The sequence below is a fragment of the Dicentrarchus labrax genome, unplaced genomic scaffold, assembly GCF_905237075.1.
Source record: "Dicentrarchus labrax unplaced genomic scaffold, dlabrax2021, whole genome shotgun sequence".
NCBI lineage: Eukaryota > Metazoa > Chordata > Actinopteri > Moronidae > Dicentrarchus > Dicentrarchus labrax.
The window spans coordinates 34,249,470-34,271,720 of record NW_026136704.1 but is presented as its reverse complement, the minus strand read 5'-3'; the positions used below and the strand labels follow the sequence as shown (position 1 = coordinate 34,271,720).

Genomic DNA, 22,251 nt, shown 5'->3' with positions numbered 1-22,251 from the left:
TCGGTTTAAAGTTACGGGGACAGTTAATGAACATTTTTAGTTTCTTTCTGGCTAATTTCCAGCTGCAGATCAGGAGCAGGTACAATGGCGGCTACATAATCAATAAATCAGACTTTATATATAAAAACACTCACAGTCAATTTAATTTGGTCGGAATTGGGCTTCCATAGAATGTATTTTATTTTGAAAATCGATGACCGGATGTCGTGTATTTTCGCTGACTCGACACTGGTCGTGTTTTCTCGGCACACAAATTCAGCACCAGTAACCAATTAAACCCCACCCAGTGAGGCTCCAGTATGTAACCGGTGGGACGGACCGGGTCCACGCTGGAGAACCAGTAAGAGCCACCGGGAGGACCGGGAACCAGGTGGGTCTCATTTAACGGTCAAAACCGGCTCCGACGACAGGAGGGCTGATTGGGTTTGTTGTTGTTGTTGTTGTTTTCTGTATAATAACTGAAGTAAATTTGGTTGTTTGTTGACAAACATTAACGTTAGCTGTCATTCTCCTCCGTTGTTAGCCTGCGTCGTTTACACCAGACTCCGTTTACAAATCCTTCAATATAAGCGGCTCTCACAGGTAAAGATAACGCAGCCGGTGTCACAGACAGACCCTCTCAAAGAGTTGGAAGTTTTAGTGGAAGACGTGTTATTTATTGTGATTAATGTGTGCCGATTTTAAAAGTGGTGAACTGAGATACAGAAAGTGGTTTAATGAATTAGTTCTAGGTTATATATCTGTATCCGCAAACAAGGGAACTTTAAACTGATGTGAATTTAAACGGAGTTTGGAGCGAAGGTCTTTTTAAGGAGCGGAAGCTGCGCATCATTTTGGCAGACACACACGAGCTGTTGCGACGTTTATTCGGTGTTTTTGTTGTTTGTAATAAAATCCAGTTAACATGAGTTTATTGTAATAAAAGGGGTTTTTCGGTGGATGGAAGGTGCGTTTATTTTCTGTCACTGAGCAGCGGGTTTACTGCTGCTGGGCGGGGCTTCCGGTGGCGCTGTCCGGCAGCGTGGTGCTGAAACACACACACACACACACACACACACACACACACACACACACACACACACACACTGTAGACAATGTGACTTATGTATAAATATGTACTGGAAGGAAAATTAGTGACAACAAAATGATGTTTTTTTTATTAATATTCTTCCATGAATGTTTAATTTAAACTTAATTTAATTTAATTAAATGTTTTTGTCTCTTCTTGATTGTAAAGGAGGTCAGACAACTTTAAATATACACAGGACACTGTAAAACCTGATCTTTAATTAAAAAAACTAAACTAACTAAAAAAAAAATCAATAAACAAAACAAACTCTATTTTCTAATTTAAGTAGTTTTAATATTTTAATTGACTTAATTTTTTTTTTTTTACTGTGAAAATAAAGTAAAAGCTGCTTTAATCACTAATCTTTATTAACTTGAATAATTGAGTTTGTGTTACTTAATATTTAATATATCAGATTACATTTATATATAACGTAAAGAGCTGAATGAGGAGAAAACTCTGAATTCATTAAAGAGTTTGATTGATAAAGAAACAGAATCGTATAAAAAGTTCCCTAAACACGAAATAATCTGTTTACACAAAATGTCAGTTGCTGAGTTCACTGATTTCTTCTGATCACACGAACAATCAATAAAGCAGCTTATCAGAGTTAAAGATGGAGGTTGGGACGATCAATAACTTCACAGGATCAATGTTTCTTTTTATTAACTGCAGAACTTTTATCTGATTTTACTTTATATCTTTTATGTTTTTCTTCTTTTATCTGGTTGAAGTTTTCTTTAAATTGATGATTTTATAACTTTGTTTTTATTGTTTTTTGTGTATAAATAAAGAATATTATCATTATTATATATAATTTAATATAATATATATAATATATATAACTGGTTAGGAAACAGTCTCAGTTTAGTATTGATGACAACATCATTTCCTTAAGGGGGCCTTTTTCTGTCACTGAGTAAACTGTCTATATTTTATGGATATTTCATATTCTAATAATCAATAATCAATATCAATAACAGCAGAGAACAGCTGATAAACTGATCAATGAACCCAAACAGTGAATTCAGTAACTGCAGGAAGTTTAAATCCAGAGATTTGGATGAAGTCTGAGCAGATTATTTCCAGTAAATATTGATTGATTAACAATCATACAGATTTAATATTCTTCTTTCTGACAGATTCACTGTTTCTAAAGCAGGACGAGGTTGTTTATCAAAGACTGAACTCCGTATATATCTATATTTATAAAGTTTACACCCCCAGTGAAGCTCTGGCGACCCCTCGTGGTTATTTATTAATGTCTGCCAGCGGGTCGGTTTCCCCTTGAAATCAATGAAACGAGGCGGTAGAAACAGTACCGCGTCTGTCCACTAGGGGGCGCCAGAATCGCCCCTCTGGCGTCTGCGTGTCTGAAGCTGTTTGTTTGTTTCAGGCTGCAGATTCTCCGACTGAGCGACCATGTGGGAGAAGAGGTTCCTGCTGCTGCTGCACGCCGTCGAAGGTACGGCGCTCACGTTGGGATTTAAGGAAGTTTATTAGTAACAAAACTACAGATTTGTGATTCTACTTACGAACATAAATGTATTTTTAATAGAATTATACGTTAAATATTTTATAACACGGTTGTTTTGTGTTGCAGCTGTAGTGGCGTCTCAGTGCTGGCAGGGGGCGACCTTCTCCGAGGCGGTGGTGTCTCCGGCGGTGGAGAGCAGCGGTATCTTTCGGGTCCCCGGCGTGGCGTCCCTGCCGCAGTGCGTGGCGGCGTGCTGCGACCTGCCGGGTTACGACCTGGCCTGGCTGTTCGAGGGCCGCTGCTACATCCTGACCTGCCAGCAGAGGGAGAACTGCCAGCCCCGACAGAGACCCGGCGCTGACTCCGTCCTCGCCTTCCTGCGGAGGTCATCGCCGCCGCAGACGCTGGTGCTGCAGTCTCTGGTGAGAGGAGAGCCGTACGGCGGCCGCTGGAGGCCCCTCTTGCGGTCCTCCGAGGCCCCCGGGGACCTGGAGGCCCTGAAGGACCTCGCCCTGTTCGACGGGCCCCGGCAGGACTTCTCCCACCCCGGCGTGCTGGATGTGGAGTATTCAGAGCGGAGCCAGGAGGAGAGGGGAGGGCCCGGCTCGGAGGCGGAGACCGACCCTCCGTCCTTGAAAGGAGGAGACGGGTTCAACCAATCAGAGACGGAGGACGGACCAGAGGGGGGGGCGACAGGAAGCAGCGTGGCCCAGATCAGAGCCTCGTCTGGGGGTAACGTCAGTGAGGGAGAGGAGGACAGAACCAGGAGACCGACTGATCCCACTGCTGCAGAGGAAACTGTAAGTTAATCAGGTTAATCAACTAAAAGTTTAATTTACAGATTTTTCTGTATTTTTTATATTACAAAAATATCCTGTGAATTTACATGTTTAATGTAAAATAACGTGAAACATCTGTTACTGTAATAATAATCAAAAATCACTGATTATTCATAGAAAATTTCCATTTTCTCACATAAAAAGATTAAAATAAGTTGCAAATCAATAGTTTAAGATATTTACTGTTTATTTAATAGATTAAACTGTTAAATTCAAGTTTAATTCTGTAAATACGTTTTAAAATTATGTAAAATTAGTGACATTAACAGTAAAACGTATTTGTTGCGTAACTTTAATGGATTTGTTTGTTAACTGACAGATATCTTGTATAATGATGAAAGCTGAATAAATGTTGTTTATCAGTGTAAACAACAATAATTACTGTAATTTCACAGATAATGACTTTTATTACAGTTCTATAACTTTTAACATTCCGATTTAAACAGTAATTTAAACCTGATTATTTGTATTATAGCAGTTCACCCGTCATTTAATTGGTTTCACAGTGTAAATATCTTAAATTAAATTAATTACACAAGATTTCATGTAAAATTAAAGCTAAAAACTGTATTTTAGTTATAGAACAGTGTATAGTTGCAGTAAAAGTGTATTTTTATTCATTTTCTTTCAGACGGACACACGAAGCAGCTCTGATTCAACATCTCTGAGTCAGTTGTTGACAACTGACTCCACCCAACACGACCATATATGGACAGCACTTCCCACTGCTGCCACGCCCCATCGGCCCGTCAGCACGTCCACACAGCCGGGTCGACCCGAGAGTACGCCGTCATCATTGTTTAACAACCACGTTCAAAACATCTCAAGCACAACTCTGCTAACTGCTAATGTAGCTGCTGTTCACTGGGAGCTTTCACATCTGTATTATTGCCTTATATTTATATTTATATTTATATTTATATTTATATAGTTTCTTTATGGTTATTATTGGTGTTATGTGCCTCTTTTTTTAACCGTAGTTTAACTTGTGCAGCACATCGTTCTAAATATGTTTTATAAATAAAATTAATTTGATATGATTCATTATAGGATTTGCTTTTGTTGCATGAAGTGAATTTTTTTTTACATTAAAACATTAAAACAGCTTTTGTTCACCTGCAGACCGACCCCTGTTGATGACCCCTGGAAACCCCGTAGAGCGGACGTTGCCCACAGTTAAACTTCATGCTCCAGTTTCCCCTGAACCCACAACTGGTACACACACACCACACACACACACACTCACACACACACACACACACACACACACTCACACTCACACACTCTCTCTCACACACACACACACACACACACACACACACACACACACACACATACAAATACCTCTTTTTATTTAGAATTACATTTACAGTGTTTTATTTATTTTAAAGCTCCAGTTGGTAAAAAATATAAAAAGAAATATCAATAAAAAGTATTGATTCAAGTATCTTCTGTAAGAAGTACATGTAACTGTAATCTGATTACACTTTAACACATGACGGGCCCTTTAAAGCTGCAGTAGAGCCAATAATGTGTTGGTATAAATATTAAATTTAAATACATATTAGACCTTTTGTCTCTTTTCAACTATTATATACAACTTCCTTGAATTTGTGGAACGTGTGTGTGTGTGTGTATATATATATATTTATTTATTTTTTGCAAGATGTAATCAGATTACAGTTAAACTACACACAGCAGAGGACACATTTTTAATGCTAAAAATCTCTTTTCTTACAGAATATACTTAAATCAATACTTTTTATTGATGTTTCTTTTCTTAATTCGAGTTAAAAGTGTTCAAGTTACTTTGATATTGTGATACATTGATTAGTTTACTGACTACATTTTTTTAATCAGTAATTGTATCAGATTACATTTTTAAAGTAACCCTCCGAACCCTTTTGTAAAACCCTTAAAGGGACAGTTCACATGTTGTTGTGTTCTCTTGGTGCTCCACAGATCTGTTGAAGGTTCTCCAATCAGCAGCCAGAGCTCCACCGACCAGAACCCTGACCTCTGACCCCAGCACCAGCACCAATCCTCCAACCATGACCACAGCCTCTGCTACGACCACCGCACAGTCTGGTAAATGTATGAAAACAGTTGATATATATAAATATATAGCCTAGCACATAGTGTATCTAAGTACAGGCCCGGAGGAAGGGGACCGAGGTTCTGATCGAGGGTTGCTCAAAAGGGGGCGGAGCTTAATGTGGGTCAATATTATCTGTCCTTTCATATCCCTTCATTAGCGTTTACTAGCTACGGATTCCAGTTTTAAATATACCATAATCACTTTTACCCCCCTCCCTCCGCCCAGCATCAGAGGTCAGGGGGTCAAACCGTGGCCCGGTGGCGGTCGTGGGTCCCGACAGGAAGTTGTTCCTCCCGTTGAGCAGCTTGACGCTCGACGGCAGCGGGAGCACCGACGACCACGGCATCATCAGCTACCGCTGGGACGCAGTCAGGTGGGACGCCAACAGTCGGCCATGTTTGGGTAAATGTTTTTAACTGTGGTTTTAACAACATGTTTTTTTCCCAGCGGTCCTCCGGGCTTAAAGCTGGAGGGGGTGGACCAGGCAGTTGCCACGGCAACGGGCCTTCGATTGGGACGCTACACCTTCAGACTGACCGTCTCCGACCAGGAGGGGGCGACAGGCAGCGCCTCACTGACTGTCAGAGTGGAGGAAGGTAAGAGGGTTTATATTCACACCCCTAAAGAACCGACCAGTGACACCGGCTCAAAGGTTCCTCTGTCGTCGTTCCTCCTGCAGCAACAAGTCTTCCTCCCGTCGCTCACGCCAGCGGCAGCCACACCCTCAGTCTGCCCAACAACTCTCTGGTCCTCCGAGGCTCCGTGACCGACGGGGACCAGACCGAGGTCCACTACCTGTGGGTCAGAGACAGCCAGAGTCCTGCTGCTGGGGTCAGTACGGAGCACTCTTCTTCCATAACGTCTTAAACTGAACGGATTACGTTGGATCATTTTTAAATAGTTGAGTTTAAAACAAACATTATATTTAAGTAAATGCCTGTTTGCAGGACGTGCTGTATGGCTCAGACACTCAGGCCTCCCTCTACCTGTCCAACCTGGTCGAGGGCACCTACCTGTTCCAGCTGAGGGTGACCGACGCCCAGGGGCGCTCCAGCACCGCCGCGGCCACCGTGGAGGTCCGACCAGGTAGGACGAGAACAGAAACTACTACTTGGTTTTTATTGACGGACACATGCTGACGTGAGAGCGGCTGTTGTTGTGTCCCTGCCGTGTCTCCGTAGAGCCCGGCGGCGGGGAGGAGGTGGAGCTGGAGATGTTGGTGTCAGTCTCTCAGGTCAGTGTGGCTCAGAGGGACACGGTGGTCCGACAGCTCGCCGCTCTGCTCCACGTCCTCGACAGCGACGTCCAGGTCCGAGCACTGCAGGGACACTCACACCTAAGGTACCTGATTCCTCTGTATTAGATGCTGTTTGGATGCTAAATGACTTTTATTAAAAATAAAAGAAAGATAAAATGATTCAAATGATTGTTGTAATAGTTTCTGTTTCTTGCTGTGCAGCACGGTGTTGCGGTTCTCGGTGCGTGGCCCCTCGGGGCCGATCTCGGGCTCCAGGCTGGTTGGTCTGCTGAGAAACCAGCTGCTCAGAGAGAAGAGCGACTACCTGCTGTTCAGAGTCCTGAGAGTCGACACAGTCTGTGAGTTCAAAATGACACACTGACCTTTGCTATGTGGGTTGTGCACTAATCAGACGAAACAAACAACTTTATTAATTATTATTATTTAAGTTTGATGTTCTTTAACACGTTAAATAATTGAACATACACATTGCTGAGAGCTCTTTCACTCTGTGTTGCTGCCAAAGTATTGTAAACGACAGCGCCCTCTGCTGGATAAGCTGTGCACAGACACCAGTATATAACCCCCTCCAGTATTATTGTTGTTATATATCGGATATCAGATAACACGTACATCAATGCTGATATGTCTGCGATCTTAAGTTTTATTTATTTATTTTGAGTATTTTTTGGGGCTACTATGATAAGACAGCTGAAGATGGACAGGAAAGGGGGGGAGAGAGAGGGGATGACACGCAGTAAAGGGCCGCAGGTCGGATTCGAACCCTGGGCCGCTGCAGCAAGGACTCAGCCTCGTTATGAGTCGCCAGCTCTACCCACTGAGCTAACCTGGCTCCTGATGTCTGCGATCTTTGTTGCATTTTACCCAATTATTACTGAAGTAGCTGAAGAAACTCCATTAGTTTTAATTTGACATGGCTCTGGATGTAGAGGTGGTCATCCACTGATCACAGGGTTGGCGGTTCGATCCCTGGCTCCTCCTGCTGAAGTGTCCTTAGGCGAGAAACTGAACCCTGACTCTGACTGACTTTATTCAACAAATTAAATTAAATTACACCGATGTGCGTCAGAATATAAAAATACAGCCAAGTCAGACTTATTTCCACTTTCGCCCCCGTTTTCATTCAGTGTGCTTGCTTCGCTGTTCGGGGCGTGGCCAGTGTGATCCAATCACCAAGGAGTGCACATGCGACCCCTTCTGGACGGAGAACCTGATTCGGCGTTACCTTGGCGACGGAGAGAGCAACTGTGGTAATTATAAGCACTAATTGCCCCTAAAGACTTTATTGATCACACACTGGAGATACAACACAGCAGTCTGATGTCGGGGCTCACTCTGTTCTCCCTGTCAGAGTGGAGGGTGCTGTACGTCATCCTGACCAGCTTCATGCTCATGGTCTTCATCCTGTCGGTCGGCTGGACCTTCATCTGCTGCTGCAAGAGGTGAACGCACGTTTACAGACCGTACACCGATCCCAGACTTCACAACTCCAAACCTGTTATTCAGATTTCTACGGAAGCCCATTTCTGCCGATGTGAGGGAAAAAAATAAATATTACTGTCTCTGAACGTGTTTGTCGACTGTGTTTAGGAGGAGGCAGACCAAAGTGAGGAAGAAAACCAAATACACCATCCTGGACAACATGGACGAACAGGAGAGGGTGGAGCTCCGACCCAAATTCAGTGAGTCACTTCAGTCCAGAGTCTGTGCGACTGTAGACTTACACCTTTGTTTGATCATATACATGAGATACAATAGGTGTAAGTTAAAGGTTATATATATTTATATATATATAAAAAAAATATTCACTTGCTACACCAAAACAATGGCTGTTATGACCAGCCAGGCTCCAAAGACAAAACCAGTCATTTTACCTGGCAGATAATTGTAAAACAAAATGAAACTCAAATTGTCTGTTAGTCTTTCCAACAATCACCAACTCTGGTTTGGTGGAAATAAATCCTCAATTCACCGACGTAGATGGGGAAATATTTGTGAAAAGGGTTTCAACACAAGCCAACGTTAATCCTTGGGGACAAATGAGCCGTTAAAGTGCGTCCACTAACAGTAGTTTGTTCCACTGACAGTAGTTGTTGTAGTTTGTTCCACTAACAGTAGTTGTTGTTTGTTCCACTGACAGTAGTTGTTGTTTGTTCCACTGACAGTTGTTGTTGTTGTTTGTTCCCTACGTTTGTTGTTTTCATAAGTGTTTTGTCACGGTTTGTTTGTCCATAACAGTAGTTGTTGTTTGTTCCACTGACAGTTGTTGTTGTTGTTTGTTCCACTGACAGTAGTTGTTGTTTGTTCCACTAACAGTAGTTGTTTGTTCCACTGACAGACTCAGGTTGTTATTGTCAGTGTCTGACAGCATTATGAAAGGATCCCTACAGAGATAGACCTTTAGTTTAACCACAAACAGCCGTAACCCTGGAGAGTGATGGAAAAAAATAAAGCTATGCAGTGAAACAGAAGCTTTAGTCCAGAAGTGGAGGCAGGACTGCAGAGCAACCTATCAAAATAAAACGACCCACATTAGAAGAACACTGACGTGCAGGACTTTTTTAAAAGACGTTCTTCCGTCTCTGCAGGTATCAAACACCGCAGCACGGAGCACAACTCCAGCCTCATGATGTCCGAGTCAGAACTGGACAGCGACCAGGACACCATCTTCAGCCGGGACCGACCCGTCCGCAGCAGGAACCGGCTCAGCAGCCAGGCCGCCCGCAACGGCAACGCCTTCGGCTGACGGGACGGAGAGATTTAACTCCCTAACGATCAAAGGACTTCATTACCCAGAAATCCTGTGCCGTGAGTTGAACCAGTGTCACATTCCAGGGTCAAACTCCTTCGAAGGACTTGAGGAGACACAGGAAACATTCAAATTTGGGCAAAAACATATTTTTAATATGACAACCTTGATGACGCGTGTTGACATTCATGGTTGAACAGAAGAATTTTGGGAAATCGTCTTCCCCACAGCAAGACGAGAAGATGGAGAGTTTCATCCAGGATGGGGTTAGCCTAGCTTAGCACAAAGACTGGAAGCAGGTGGAAACCGCTAGCGTAGCTCAAATCCACCTTCCAACAACGTTAACATTTACATGTTGTAACGTCTTAGTTAACAAGCTAATCACCAATCCATCCAACTTAGCTAATGCTAACTGGACCCAACTATGGAGCCAGTTTAATTTATTGCTATATCTCAAACTTAAAACTGATCACTTCTGCTGAAATGTGCTTGTTAAAGACAAAAAAACCCTCCAGAAACCTCATTACCTACAGGAAGGCCTTAGTGTCCAGTCAACAGTGTGTTTAGCTTAGCTTAGCACAAAGACTGGAAACTGCTAGCATGTCAAAGAAAATTTCCAACTTTCAAAAGCTGCAAATCTGTCTGATTGACGAGCTAACAACCTAGTCACCAGTGTATCCAAGATTAGTTTTGTTGGTCATGACCTAGAAGCTAACTTTAAGCGAGCTAACCAAACTAGGATAAAAAGCTAACAAAGCTAAATAGACAAAAAAAAGCCCCAAATCCACGATTATAAGACCGAGCCTAAATATCCTGTTTGATTGTTATTCAATCAATAACAAGTGTGAATATAGAAATGTAAAAAGGAGACATTCTGGTGTTAGCAGCAGTTAGCAGTGGAGCTATTTGTCAACAAACGCTAGCTTTCTATTGGATGGACCAACAACTAGTTTGTTGGGTAACAAAATACAACATGTAAATCAGTCATTGAATAGTTCTTGTTTAGTAACAAATCAACTGATAAAAGGGTACAGAGCTCCTTAATTCCCCCAAAAAGTCGATATTTTTAATATTGTGAGCCCCAAAGTTATTAATTTGTATTTATTAGCCATTAAAAAAAGAATCTCAATGTTTATTATTACAATTTCATCTTTAATTTTCAATTAATATCTATAGTCAGAAATACAAAACTTTTTTTTTTACAACTACCTACAACATATTACAATTAAGACCAATTTCACTTCACACAATCTGTACAAACCTGAAGAACAGAGACAACAGTGGATGATGGGAATATATCATATCTTTATATCAGCAAAGCTGCAGCTTAAATTTAGAAAATGTTACTTTATTAGAGCTCTGTAGGAAGTTTAACTGGACATAAAGCACATACAGTTAATTAGGTACACCTGTACAGTCTAATGCACTCCGCTGTAACTGTTTCTAATATTCTGACCCTCTTATGTTTGTACATGAGCTCAAACGCCTCAGTCAGTGCACCTTTTAAATAAACATGATCAGACCTACGGAGCGATCCCGAAAACTCGACAATTGGAGTCATGAAAACCCCCGAATTGACTCATTTTCTATCGCTGCACTTTTGTTTTTTAGCTGCGTCTGTGCGTGTACACAGAGCCGAGTCTCACAATGACCATCAATCGTGAAACTAACTGACGGAAGCAGAGAAAGTTAACAAAGGGCAGCCGGACGCCGGACAGAGGCTGCTCCAACTGTGCCATCAGCGGCCCGGCAGGAGAGGCGCTCAGCGGACGAACACTTTTACTCTCTCTGACTGATGGTTTCACATCACAGATGACACAGAAAGACATTAAAACAAGTCAAAGTGTCTTGGACTCACCAAATATTCTACTTCAGTAGAGTCCAGCAATGTATGCTTCTGTTTCCTCCTTCGAATCACAACTATTGATGAAGTGCTTGATCAGAAAAGCGGTATTTATTAAATCCATTTGGAACAATCATTTACACTCGCTGCCCGGTAACCAATCAATGGATTCAATGGCCGCATTTCCACCCCGGGAACTGCTGATGTACGAGTTCAGTCAAATCTTTGCTTTAAATGGCCAAATCTGAGTCGGGACAGCCCAATAACTCTGTGACAAACATGTAACTTTATATTATATACTGAACATTATTAATCTTGTAAAAGAATCTGTGAAAGAGTTTTGTTAATAGATGATGTAGGTGTACCTAATAAAATGCCCACTTATAACCTTGAACTGCATCATTTAAAGTCCAGGTGAAACAGAAATTAATGTATTTCCTGTAAAAACTAAGGAAAGCAGTACTGTGTTTCAGTATTCTCTCCATAAAATATGATCCAGTTTCACCCAAATCACTGATAAAGTAGTGTGTTTGTACAGTAATCAGTGAGCTCCGCTAGCTAGCCAACTAATGAATCAGAAATTATTAATAAATTATTAAGACAAAATTATTGGATTTTAATGTAAAAATACAAAGAAATTGAGTTTTTGGGAATGTTTTTGTCAAACATTGTTAAACAGGGGAGCAATATAACTGAGGATGTGATCTTAAAGATTTAATTTCACCTGAACTTTAAAGGGTTTCTGTCCTCTCTGGTCTCGGAGTACACCTGTACCTCACTGCAGCGAGACTTTAAACCACCGGAGGTCAGCAAAGACAAGGATTTCAGGGTCTGTTCAGTTACTCTTTAATAAGTAAACATAGATTAGAAATAATAATTAATTACATGGCACTTATGACAACTATAATTTTTACTTTCAGGCTCAGAAAAAAAAGCAAATTACACAATAACGAGGTATTTATTAAACTACTATTCTAGAATAATTAATGACATTTGATCTCTATACAGGAATATTCTGACATTTATTTATTCCGATAACATTAGGTTGTTGGCTACATGCATACTATTCAACATCAGACCATTCATTCAACATTTATATTTATTTATGTTTTAGCAATACTGATGTCTGACAGATGTTATTGAAATGTTTCATACTGAAGCTGTTAAGTGTTGTATAAATGGCACATTAATTATCTATAGAGCCAATCTGAACATGTGTTCAATATGACAGCATATATTTATGTTATAATCATAGAAAAATACAGTTTTTACATCAACAGACCAACTACAGGACACAATGATGTTCAATACAAATACTTATCTTACAAAAAATTTACCAAAAAGGTTTTTTTTGTGCGTTTTAATTTATTTTATCACAGTAAATTTTCCCTTCTCTACCGAGTTTCCGGCTTTTCTCCTGTTTTAAACGAGGATCTATGTGCTGCTGTAGGAAGTTCACATGTAGGAAACCGTTGCAGTTTATATTGTTTTTTAGCACTGGAACGTCCGCTGTGTGGGAGACGGCCCCGCATGATGCTATATCAGAGTTTAAGGTAACATTAGCACGTCTGTCCTGGTCTTGACGGGATTTGGGGAAATTCATCGGAGAGGATTTTGCCTGACTCGTCATGTTTTCTCTGTAAAAAATATTGTTTGAAAATGTGAATAAAGCATAAATCGACCCTTTGTGCTTTTCGTCCAATTAAATTATAATTTTTCTGTCAAATGAATTTCGTTTTTGGCGCCTGCAAACACGCTCAAAAACTCAACAAACATTCAACTGTGGCGAAAATGTATGGACGCACGGGTATCATAACCAGAAAGCCTCTCGGACCCCTACGGGAAGTCGGCCGTTTTGGATTGAGTGGTCATTTTTAGCGATTCTGCGTGTAAACTAAACGCCATCAGGATTAAACGTTGTGCTTTTTGTGACTGTGCGTCAAACAACATACAAATATTCAGTCCTACTTGTAGCGCCTCCTAATGGAAACAGGAAGTAAGCTGTATGTACCAATCACCATCTGATTTATGTGAAATTTTCATGGTATGGTCTACACCGTGCACGAGTACACCGTGCCGAGTTAGCATGATATTGTCTATTGTATTTAAGACCTTTTTACAGAGTTCAAAAATATGTTTTTTTAAATCATTTATGTGAATGTTTGCTTGAACACATTTCAGAGACAAACATTCACCTAAAGTTGGTTTTAACTGAAGCTAATTATTGCCTGAAAGAAACAGTTTCTTATTTAAAAAAAAGGCAACGGAGGAGAATGAAGAGGAGCTCGTCTCACTGAACCCGTCCTGACAGCCGATGGATAATAAAACTGTTTTATGATTTGTCAAAAGTTACTCGACTACTTTTATCCCCTCATTAACAGTTGAGGTTTACGGTATTTTTAAGGGCAGTCCACAGATGTTTTATGTTTAAAGTGTTATTTTGTGTTATGGTCAAATTTAAAATCAATTAAAACCTGGGCTCTACAGTTAGGACCTCTAATGATAGTACCGGCTGGACCCGTCGCTCTGTCCCGATTCAGGGTTTGAGGCCTCCGAAGCACATGTACTTGACTTCCAGATACTCTTCGACGCCATACTTGGAGCCCTCGCAGCCCAGACCGGACTGTTTGACCCCACCGAACGTGGCCTCTGGGGTGGACAGGAGGCCCTCGTTGATTCCAACCATCCCCACCTCCAACGCCTCCGCCACCCGCCAGATCTGACTCACATCCTGCGAGTAGCAGTAACCTGAGGACAGAACAACCTCCTTTTTAAAGCTTCAACTCCTTCAAAGTCCACATTTTAAGACTGAATAACAGGTTATTCCAAAGGCTCCCTTAGGAGGACACAACTGAAGTGTGCAGAATGTGAAATGATTGATAGTTTTGAAGTTAAAGCCTAACTTAACATTTGAAGAGTCAGAACTGTTTGTTGTGTTAATAACAGTTGAACCCCTCAGCAGGATGGACTCACCTGCCAGCCCAACATTAGATGCATTAGCAATAGCCAGAGCCTCTTCCTCTGTGTTGAACCTGTAAAGCAGAAACAAAATGTTCTGATTGGTCGACAGACGTCTGCAGCACCTGAATACAACCAGCTGTCAGCAGCACTTTTGAAGTATAGATCAATAAAGTATGAACACATTAAAGCTCCAGTGTGAAACATTGAGGAGGATCTTGTTGTTGTATTAAAATGTAATATAATATTAATAGGTATGTTTTCATTACTCAGGAGGAACTCTGGTTCTGTTCAGGATTTCAGGAGTTCAGAACAGTCAACAATAAATAATCTTTTCATTGGGAATAAATCTGCTTCCTGCGTGAACCTGAGGTTTCCTGAGCTTGAGAAACACTGAATGAGCTTTCATCTACAGAGGGGGCGGGTCCTCGTGTACAGACTCTGCCATGTTGAACCTCCATATTTCTCTGCCACAACAGCACTAGATGCTAAATCCTACACTGGTCCTTCAGGACTCGTTCAGTTCCACGAACAGAGCAAGCGTACGGACCTGATGACGGGCAGCAGCGGGCCGAAGGTTTCCTCCTTCATGCAGAGCATATCTGTGGTGACGTTGGCCAGCAGGGTGGGCTCCATGAAGGACCCGTCCAGACGCTTCCCGCCCTTCAACACCTTCGCTCCCCTGGACACTGCATCTGACACCTGCTGGACCACCTGGGAGACAAACGGCCTCAGGTGTTACACTGCTGCCACGAGGGCTTGTCTTTTATTATGTGAGGCTGATGGATATTAAAGAGTTACTGAAATGTTTTATTTTAATAGATATAATTGGACATACAACAGATAGACGAAAATATAAACTGACTGATTTTATTGTCTTTACAATATTTTAAAGGTTTGTTTTGTTTCTGTGAAGTTGAAATAAAGCATTTCAATGTAAAATTACTGTTCAGAGAGAAATATAAAACTGTTTCTGGGTGAAAGATACAGCACACTGATCCATCAGTCTACACCAACCTGGGGGTCAGGACCACCACCTAGCGGTCGCCCGTTTTCCACGACACTGTACGGTCGTAGGTCCTTACATATGAAGATGGCCACAGACTCCGTTATCTTCTGTGCGTGGGCAGAGTTTGGCGGCAGTTTGCAAAGAAAGGATCTGTCGAGTTGTGTCTGTTTTGAATCCACAGGTTTAGCCGCGGGTTGCTGCAGAGCATCTGCATGGTGTCGGGGCTTTGTTTATTTATTTTTATTTATTTATTTTTTTTGTAGTTTTTGGTTTTGTAATTTTTTTTATTAAGTGGTTGCGCAAATTTGTTGTGTTATTGCAGTATTTTAGTACTGCCTGGCACAGCTTACACACTACCTTACTGTTATCTATTTCCTGTGTTCCAGGTTGACACTGGAATCCAAAATGACTCCAAACGTCTGCTTTTAAAGTTGAAGGCGCTGGTTTAACACTGCTGTTACCTGCTTCGGTTGCCATGTTGTTGTTGTGTGGTCGAGTGAGGCCTCCGTCCGTACAACACAAATCACACAAAGGTGTTGCTCACCGCGCCCCCACTGGCCAGGGGCTTGAATCGATTCAGAGGATTTAATGAATCGATATTGAATTGGGAAAAATATATTGCAATGCATTGATGAATCGATATTTTTACCCACCCCTAATTAGAACGATGGACGACTGTCAGTGAGAATAAAACACTGAATCTGTCAAATAAAGATTCAATCAATAGACTTGAGTCTGTATGAGTGTTAATGTAAGTATATATTTCTTCTTTCAATATTATTATTATTTAAAAAAACATAATATATAAGAATATATAAGAGTATCAGAGCACTGCGGGTCCCTGGTTTACCTTCTCTGCAGCTCTGGTGTTGATGAGCGGCCCCTGGGTCGTGTCGGGCTCTGAGCCATGGCCCACACGCAGCTCGGCGTCCATCGCTTTGCCCAGTTTCTCCATGAAGCGATCGTGGATGCCGCTCTGCACCAGAAAGCGGTTTGAGCACACGCACGTCTGCGGGAGGAAGAGGAGGGTGAGCAGGGTGAGGAACTGCAGTAACAGAGCTGTGTAAACTTCAGTCAGACTCTACCTGTCCAGAGTTCCTGAACTTGGAGGCCATGGCTCCGGCCACCGCCTTGTCGACATCGGCGCTGTCGAACACGATGAAGGGGGCGTGGCCCCCCAGCTCCATGGACGCCTTCTTCACGGTGTCAGCAGCCATTTTCAGCAGCAACTGAGGGGAGAGTTAAAATGTAAAGTTGAAAGTTAAAAATGAATAAATGACTGAAAATGGATAAATCAAAGTAACCAGCGTCGGAGGGTCTGACCTTGCCGGTGGCGGTGGAGCCAGTGAAGGAGATTTTGGCGACCAGCGGGTCGGTACAGAGAACCTCCCCGACTGCTGGAGTCTTCTCTCTGGAACAGGGAACCACGTTGAACACCCCCGCCGGGATCCCCGCCTGCTCCGCCAGCTGCAGGACGCGTAACCGTGTTATTTACAGGAAGGAAACTAAAAAACATGAAGTGTTAAATGTTCAGTGTGCCGACCTCGGCCAGAGCGAGTGCCGACAGCGGCGTGTCCTCAGCTGGTTTGACCACCACCGTGCAGCCGGCAGCCAGAGCTGCTCCAACCTTCCTGGTGATCATAGCGCTCGGGAAGTTCCACTGTGGAACAACACAACCAAACATCAGCATTTCCACTTTTAGATGACTTAAAAGATTAAAGATTTTATCTGTTTCCAACTCTGTAAATGAATATATGACTTATTTTAACTTTAAAGATTACTGAAACTGTTTACATGAAAACAATGAGTTAGTTTTACTTAAAATTTTAAATCAGTTTCAACAATTTTTTGAGTTAAATGGTTTTACAGTGTAATCTAAACTTTAAAAATAACAATTTAATTCTGTTTTCTTCACAGAAATGAATATAATGAGTTACAGGTCTACTGAGTATATTTTTTAAGTTTTCTAGTTAAACCAAGAAGACCTTGCGACCTCCTGTGAAGAGAAATTCAAACTTTGCCCTCATGGTGGCGCTTGAGGAAACAATCTGACCCACAGTGAGGTTGAGCTGCTCACCGGTGTGATGATGGAGGCGACCCCCACAGGCTGTTTGAGGAGGAGGATCTTTCGGTCTTTGGCAGGCGACGGGACGATGTCGCCGTACACGCGCCGAGCCTCCTCCGAAAACCACTCCAGGAAGGAGGCGGAGTACGCGATCTCCCCGAGAGACTCCCGTATGGGCTTACCCTGCGATGCACAGCGCACAGTAATGACACCACGAGCCTCGCACACAGGAACAGATACATTCTTAAATTTAGCTAGAAAAAATTTGAAATGATTGAAAAAATGTAAAATAGGATAAACAGCTACAAGCAAAATATAAATGGTTGTAAAAATGTGCAAAAAAATTATAAATTTAAAAATCATCTGAAAATTGTCAAATTTAGCAAATATACAAATTTGGCGACACATTGTTGGAAAACGGAGCTATAAAATTGTATAAATGATTGAAAGAAATCCTTTTAAAATAGATGAATCAAAGTAGCTGAGAGTTATTGATAAACTGTTAAAAACATTAACTAAAAACTGATCAGTGGTTAAAACTTGTGCCACAAACCAAACCACCGACAGTTAAATCGTATTAACAATATCCACTTTATATAATCAGTACTGTTAAATAACATTCAGTTTAAAAACAATCAATCAATCAATGGACTCTGATACTCACACTCTCGAATGTGATCAGTTTGGCCAAATCCTCTTTGTGCAGCGTCAGCAGGTCGAACCACTTCCTCAACAGGATGCTCCGCTCCTGCAGGAGAACCAATCAGATTGCACACACAGCATCAGGAGAACCAATCAGTCATCATGTCTAAAACGTTAATATATAAATGGTTCAATCTAAAAATGTTGTTTTTCAATCAAATATTGATATATGAGCATCCAAATAATTATTAATGATCCTCAAAGTGTAAAGATTTGATGTTTCTCGCATAAAAAAAAACACAAATTGAATTGACTGTTATGTCGACGACGTCCAGCTTTACATCTCCACCAAATCCATCCCCTCCGCCACTCACTCCACTCTCTCCAACTGCCTCACTGACATTAAATCCTGGATGCACCCCAGCTTCCTTAAACCTAACTGCGACAAAACAGACAAGATCATCATCAGTCCCAAATCCATCACTAAAACCACTCACAGTTTCTGCCTCGCTGTCGACACCTCCACTCTGTCTCCATCCCTTCACAGTCGCAACCTCAGAGTCATCTTTGACAATAACCTCTCCTTTGAACACCACATTATCCAAATCACCAGAACTGCCTTCTTTCACCTCAAAAACAAAGCCCGACTCCGCCCATCACTCTCCTTCTCTGCTGCAGAAACCCTCATCCACGCCTTCATCACCTCCAGAATGAATTACTGCAACAGCATCCTGTACAGCACACCATCCAAAACCTTAAATAAACTCCAGTACATCCAGAACTCTGCTACTCATCTGCTCACCCACACCCGCGACCACATTACTCCTGTCCTCCAGAACCTCCACTGGCTCCCGGTCCCACAACGTACTCAGTTCAAAATCCTCTCCTCACACACAAAGCCCTCCATAACCAGGCCCCTTCCTACGTTACTGACCTGCTCCACCGCTACAATCCATCCCATAGCCTCCGCTCATCTGATGCAAACCTCCTGACTCCACCTACAGAGCCTTCTCTGTAGCTAAATGGTTGTTATCCTACATCAGCTGTTTTAATGTAATAGTCTGATTTAGTGGAAGAAAACTGAGTAAATTTAAATTGGTGGAAAACAACAAAGACGATATAAAACTGTATAAAACGTCTGTTAGTAACGGGAGTTACTTTATTAAACATTTGCATCCTGTTAATAAATGTCAAACCGAGGAACTTAAAGTGTCACCGAACAGCTGGACTTTGAACTTTATTAACTGACTGACTGACACACACACACACACACACACAGATACAGACGCACTCGCACACACACACACACACACACACACACCTGCAGTGTTATTAAGTACATTTACTCAAACAACGTTCATTTGATTTGATAGTTTTAGTTACTTTGCAGATTTAAAATTATAAATACAAATTATAATGCACTAATCCAGTGGTTCCCAACCTGGGGGTCGGGGCCCCTCGTAGAGGTCGTCAAGGCTTCACAAGGAGGTCACAACAACAACTTTAAAAGGTTATACACAGCAGGCCAATATCTCAGCGTTTGATTCATTTCTGTCTAACTATACGAATATTAAGTCTGTATGATCGTTAAAAAAGACAAAAATAAAGAATACAGACAGAATTTGATTAAACAATGATGCTAACAGGAAATAATCTGCTCACAATGCATCTAAATATATATATATATATATATATATATATATATATATATATATATATATATATATATGTAAAATATAATAATCTAAACTTTAAAAATAACTTTCATTTAGTTTTATTCACAGAAATGAACTAAATGCTGAGATATGGACCTCCTGTATGATGTGAATGTGTTGACTAATAAATGTCTGATCAATAACAGATAATCAATCAGTTCCAAACTCTCTTATAAACCACTGTATTGACAGGATGAGCCTCAGGTCGCTCACAGTGAATCAGACCCCGTTAATGAGCTGCACAAATACACCTGCAGAGAATTACCTCACGCCAAACTCCATTCAAATATTTCGCAATTTAACATGTCGTGTGTGTGTGTGGCTACGTTTTCATGAACGCATTCAGCAGCTTCCTTTACTATTTGAAAGACTCTCTTTCCTTTCACATTAATGGGTAGCGAACACTCAGCAAGTCCTACATATTCCTATAGGTACGGTTCAACGAGGGGGCTGCATCGAGCGATGACAAACTAAAGTGAAACTGTGGATTTTATCTAAATACTGTGTTATTTGGTTAATTACACACTAGCCGAATTGAAGTTCGGTTCCTATGAGTTCAGAAAATACTCTTGGTTTAACGTTTTTGTTGCTTTCCCGGAGAATGTGCGACGTTAATGTTTAATTGACAGTTTTCCGAGTACAGTTCGGCTGCCGTACCTTAGCGGTGCACTGCTTCCAGGAGTGAAACGCCTTGTACGCGGCGTCCACAGCCTGCTTGGCTTCAGCCGGCCCGCAGTCCGACACCCGGGCTATCTCCTTCCCGGTGGCCGGGTCCAGAACGGGGAACACCGAGGCTGCGGAGACCCAGCGGCCGTCGACGTAACCCTGCGTCCGGAGCAGCGGAGCGGAGACATCCAGGCTGTAGTGTCGGTGCATGGCGGCGGGCAGGCCGGGGAGGACCTGCCGGAGGAAGCAGCGAGTCCTCAGCACGCAGAGAGTGGACATACCGGGGCCGACTGTCCGGAGCTGGCTCGGGTTCTGTGGGTTTGTGTCCCCAGCAGCTTCCGGTCGGTTTCAACCAGTCCGGACGAGGACGCGTTAACCACGTGACACCGCACAAACACAACCGGAGAGCACTTCACGGACCCCTTCTGCTCCACATCACTGATGCGTTCAATGTCCAAGACACAGGAGCCTATTTCCACCAAGAGGAGGAGACAATAGATGAAATGGGGTCATGATTAATGTAAAAAGTCACAATTCAAATATTAAAATGATGATGAAAGAATGTCGTTGTGTATTTGTTTGTTAATTGACAGATATCTTGTTTAATTGTGATATTCTTTGTACTCTGATTTGCAGTACTTTGCCCTATTGCTGCTGTGTCAACCTGAATTTCTCCTAAGGGGGATCAATAAAGGAATATCTATCTCTCCATCTCTCCATCCATCTCTCCATCTATCTATCTCTGGAAGTTTTCCCCAACAGAAACGTTGAATAAATGTTGTTTATCAGTGTATAAGGTAAACTGTCCAAATACAGTTGTTATCAGTGTAAACAGCAATAATTACTGTAATCTCACAGATAATGACTTTTATTATAGTTCTATAACTTTTAAAATCCAATAACAGCACTCTGCTGTAAATGTAAGCCTGATTATTTGTATTAAAGTAGACTTCACCTGGATTTATAGATCATTGTTTTATAGTGTAAATATATTTAACATTAAAAAGACAAAAGAATAATGGTGACGTCTATTTTATCTAATAATTTTGACATTTTTAGGGCTAACGGTTACTTTCATTATTGATTAATGACGTTCTTTTTCTCAATTAATCTTTTAGTAGTTTGATCCATAAAATGGTGAAAAAAGCTTTTTCTATTAAAAAAAAGTCTGAAAAAGATTTAATTGATTATTGAAATAGTTGCTGATTAATTTAATAGTTAACTGAGAAAAATGATATTTTAACAATAAACTGGCAGCTGTGGTTGAACTTTACTGTAATAGAACATATACCCTGTTAAAGTAAAATAATATTAGTACTGTTGAGTTTTATTCCGTATTTTACTGTATAAATGCAACTTTTTACCATCAAAAGAAACAGTTTTGTATGAAAGCTCCATATGAACGCTGTATAAATAAAGGTTTTCATATGAGATATACAGTAACCTGTGTTAATCAGAACAACACCACAACAATAACCTGAATAAAACACATCAGTAACATTAACAGTAATTAAACAGTTCTTGTTAAGTTATCTGTCTATGCACAGTACGTTACCGTGAGCTGCGTGGGTCAGCTGGCGGTCCTGTGAGCCAGGCTGATCAGAGTTGTGGTTCTGAAGTCCAAACAGTCTCTGCTATGCAATGTCCGCTGGTACAGGTTGCAAGAGGAAAGGTGTTTGACTCGTTGCTCTGCAGAGTTAATGACTCTGCGTTAACGTCGCGTTGCTCTGGTAAAGTCATCTGGCAGACGGGGCTATAATCCTTATACCCGGTTATAATCCTTATACCCGGTTATAATCCTTATACCGGGCTATAATCCTTATACCCGGTTATAATCCTTATACCGGGCTGTAATCCTTATAC

The 22,251-nt window shown here is 41.5% G+C and overlaps 2 protein-coding genes across 5 annotated transcripts in view; one reads left to right on the top strand and one right to left on the bottom strand.

Annotated features, from left to right (window-relative positions):
* Positions 1-153: 153 nt before the first annotated feature.
* Positions 154-13,015, top strand: kiaa0319 (KIAA0319 ortholog). 2 transcript variants are annotated; one of them, XM_051399335.1, is made up of 16 exons: positions 154-370; positions 2,466-2,534; positions 2,673-3,346; positions 4,017-4,167; positions 4,508-4,600; positions 5,348-5,473; positions 5,709-5,856; positions 5,931-6,079; positions 6,163-6,314; positions 6,431-6,569; positions 6,665-6,824; positions 6,943-7,079; positions 7,869-7,991; positions 8,093-8,183; positions 8,332-8,423; positions 9,330-13,015. In XM_051399335.1, exons 2-16 carry the CDS (start codon positions 2,492-2,494, stop codon positions 9,485-9,487), a joined length of 2,436 nt encoding a protein of 811 aa, XP_051255295.1. In that variant the 5' UTR covers positions 154-370; positions 2,466-2,491; the 3' UTR covers positions 9,488-13,015. The 2 variants fall into 2 exon arrangements, with proteins under 2 accessions (XP_051255295.1, XP_051255294.1); XM_051399334.1 differs by having other exon boundaries at positions 5,348-5,479.
* aldh5a1 (aldehyde dehydrogenase 5 family, member A1 (succinate-semialdehyde dehydrogenase)) overlaps positions 12,164-22,251 on the bottom strand; it is a 23,448-nt gene continuing 13,360 nt past the window's right edge. The window contains exons 1-10 of one of the 3 annotated variants that reach the window (XM_051399357.1): positions 20,380-20,821; positions 18,030-18,113; positions 17,378-17,548; positions 16,844-16,960; positions 16,624-16,767; positions 16,386-16,529; positions 16,151-16,309; positions 14,842-15,005; positions 14,307-14,365; positions 12,164-14,081 (exon numbers count right to left, since the gene is read on the bottom strand). In XM_051399357.1, the coding sequence (XP_051255317.1) occupies positions 13,870-14,081; positions 14,307-14,365; positions 14,842-15,005; positions 16,151-16,309; positions 16,386-16,529; positions 16,624-16,767; positions 16,844-16,960; positions 17,378-17,548; positions 18,030-18,113; positions 20,380-20,667 (1,542 nt within the window). In that variant the 5' untranslated portion in view covers positions 20,668-20,821 and the 3' untranslated portion in view covers positions 12,164-13,869. Of the gene's footprint in view, positions 14,082-14,306; positions 14,366-14,841; positions 15,006-16,150; positions 16,310-16,385; positions 16,530-16,623; positions 16,768-16,843; positions 16,961-17,377; positions 17,549-18,029; positions 18,114-20,379; positions 20,822-22,251 lie in introns of those variants that run through there. The other 2 variants (XM_051399358.1, XR_007884608.1) reach the window with 2 other exon arrangements.

Excerpts from the sequence above, each read along its gene's own strand:
- kiaa0319 (XM_051399334.1), top strand. The coding sequence starts at position 2,492 with ATGTGGGAGAAGAGGTTCCTGCTGCTGCTGCACGCCGTCGAAG. Across the intron at positions 6,315-6,430 it reads GCCAGAGTCCTGCTGCTGGG|GACGTGCTGTATGGCTCAGA; the intron begins GTCAGTACGGAG and ends GCCTGTTTGCAG. Across the intron at positions 7,080-7,868 it reads CCTGAGAGTCGACACAGTCT|TGTGCTTGCTTCGCTGTTCG; the intron begins GTGAGTTCAAAA and ends GTTTTCATTCAG.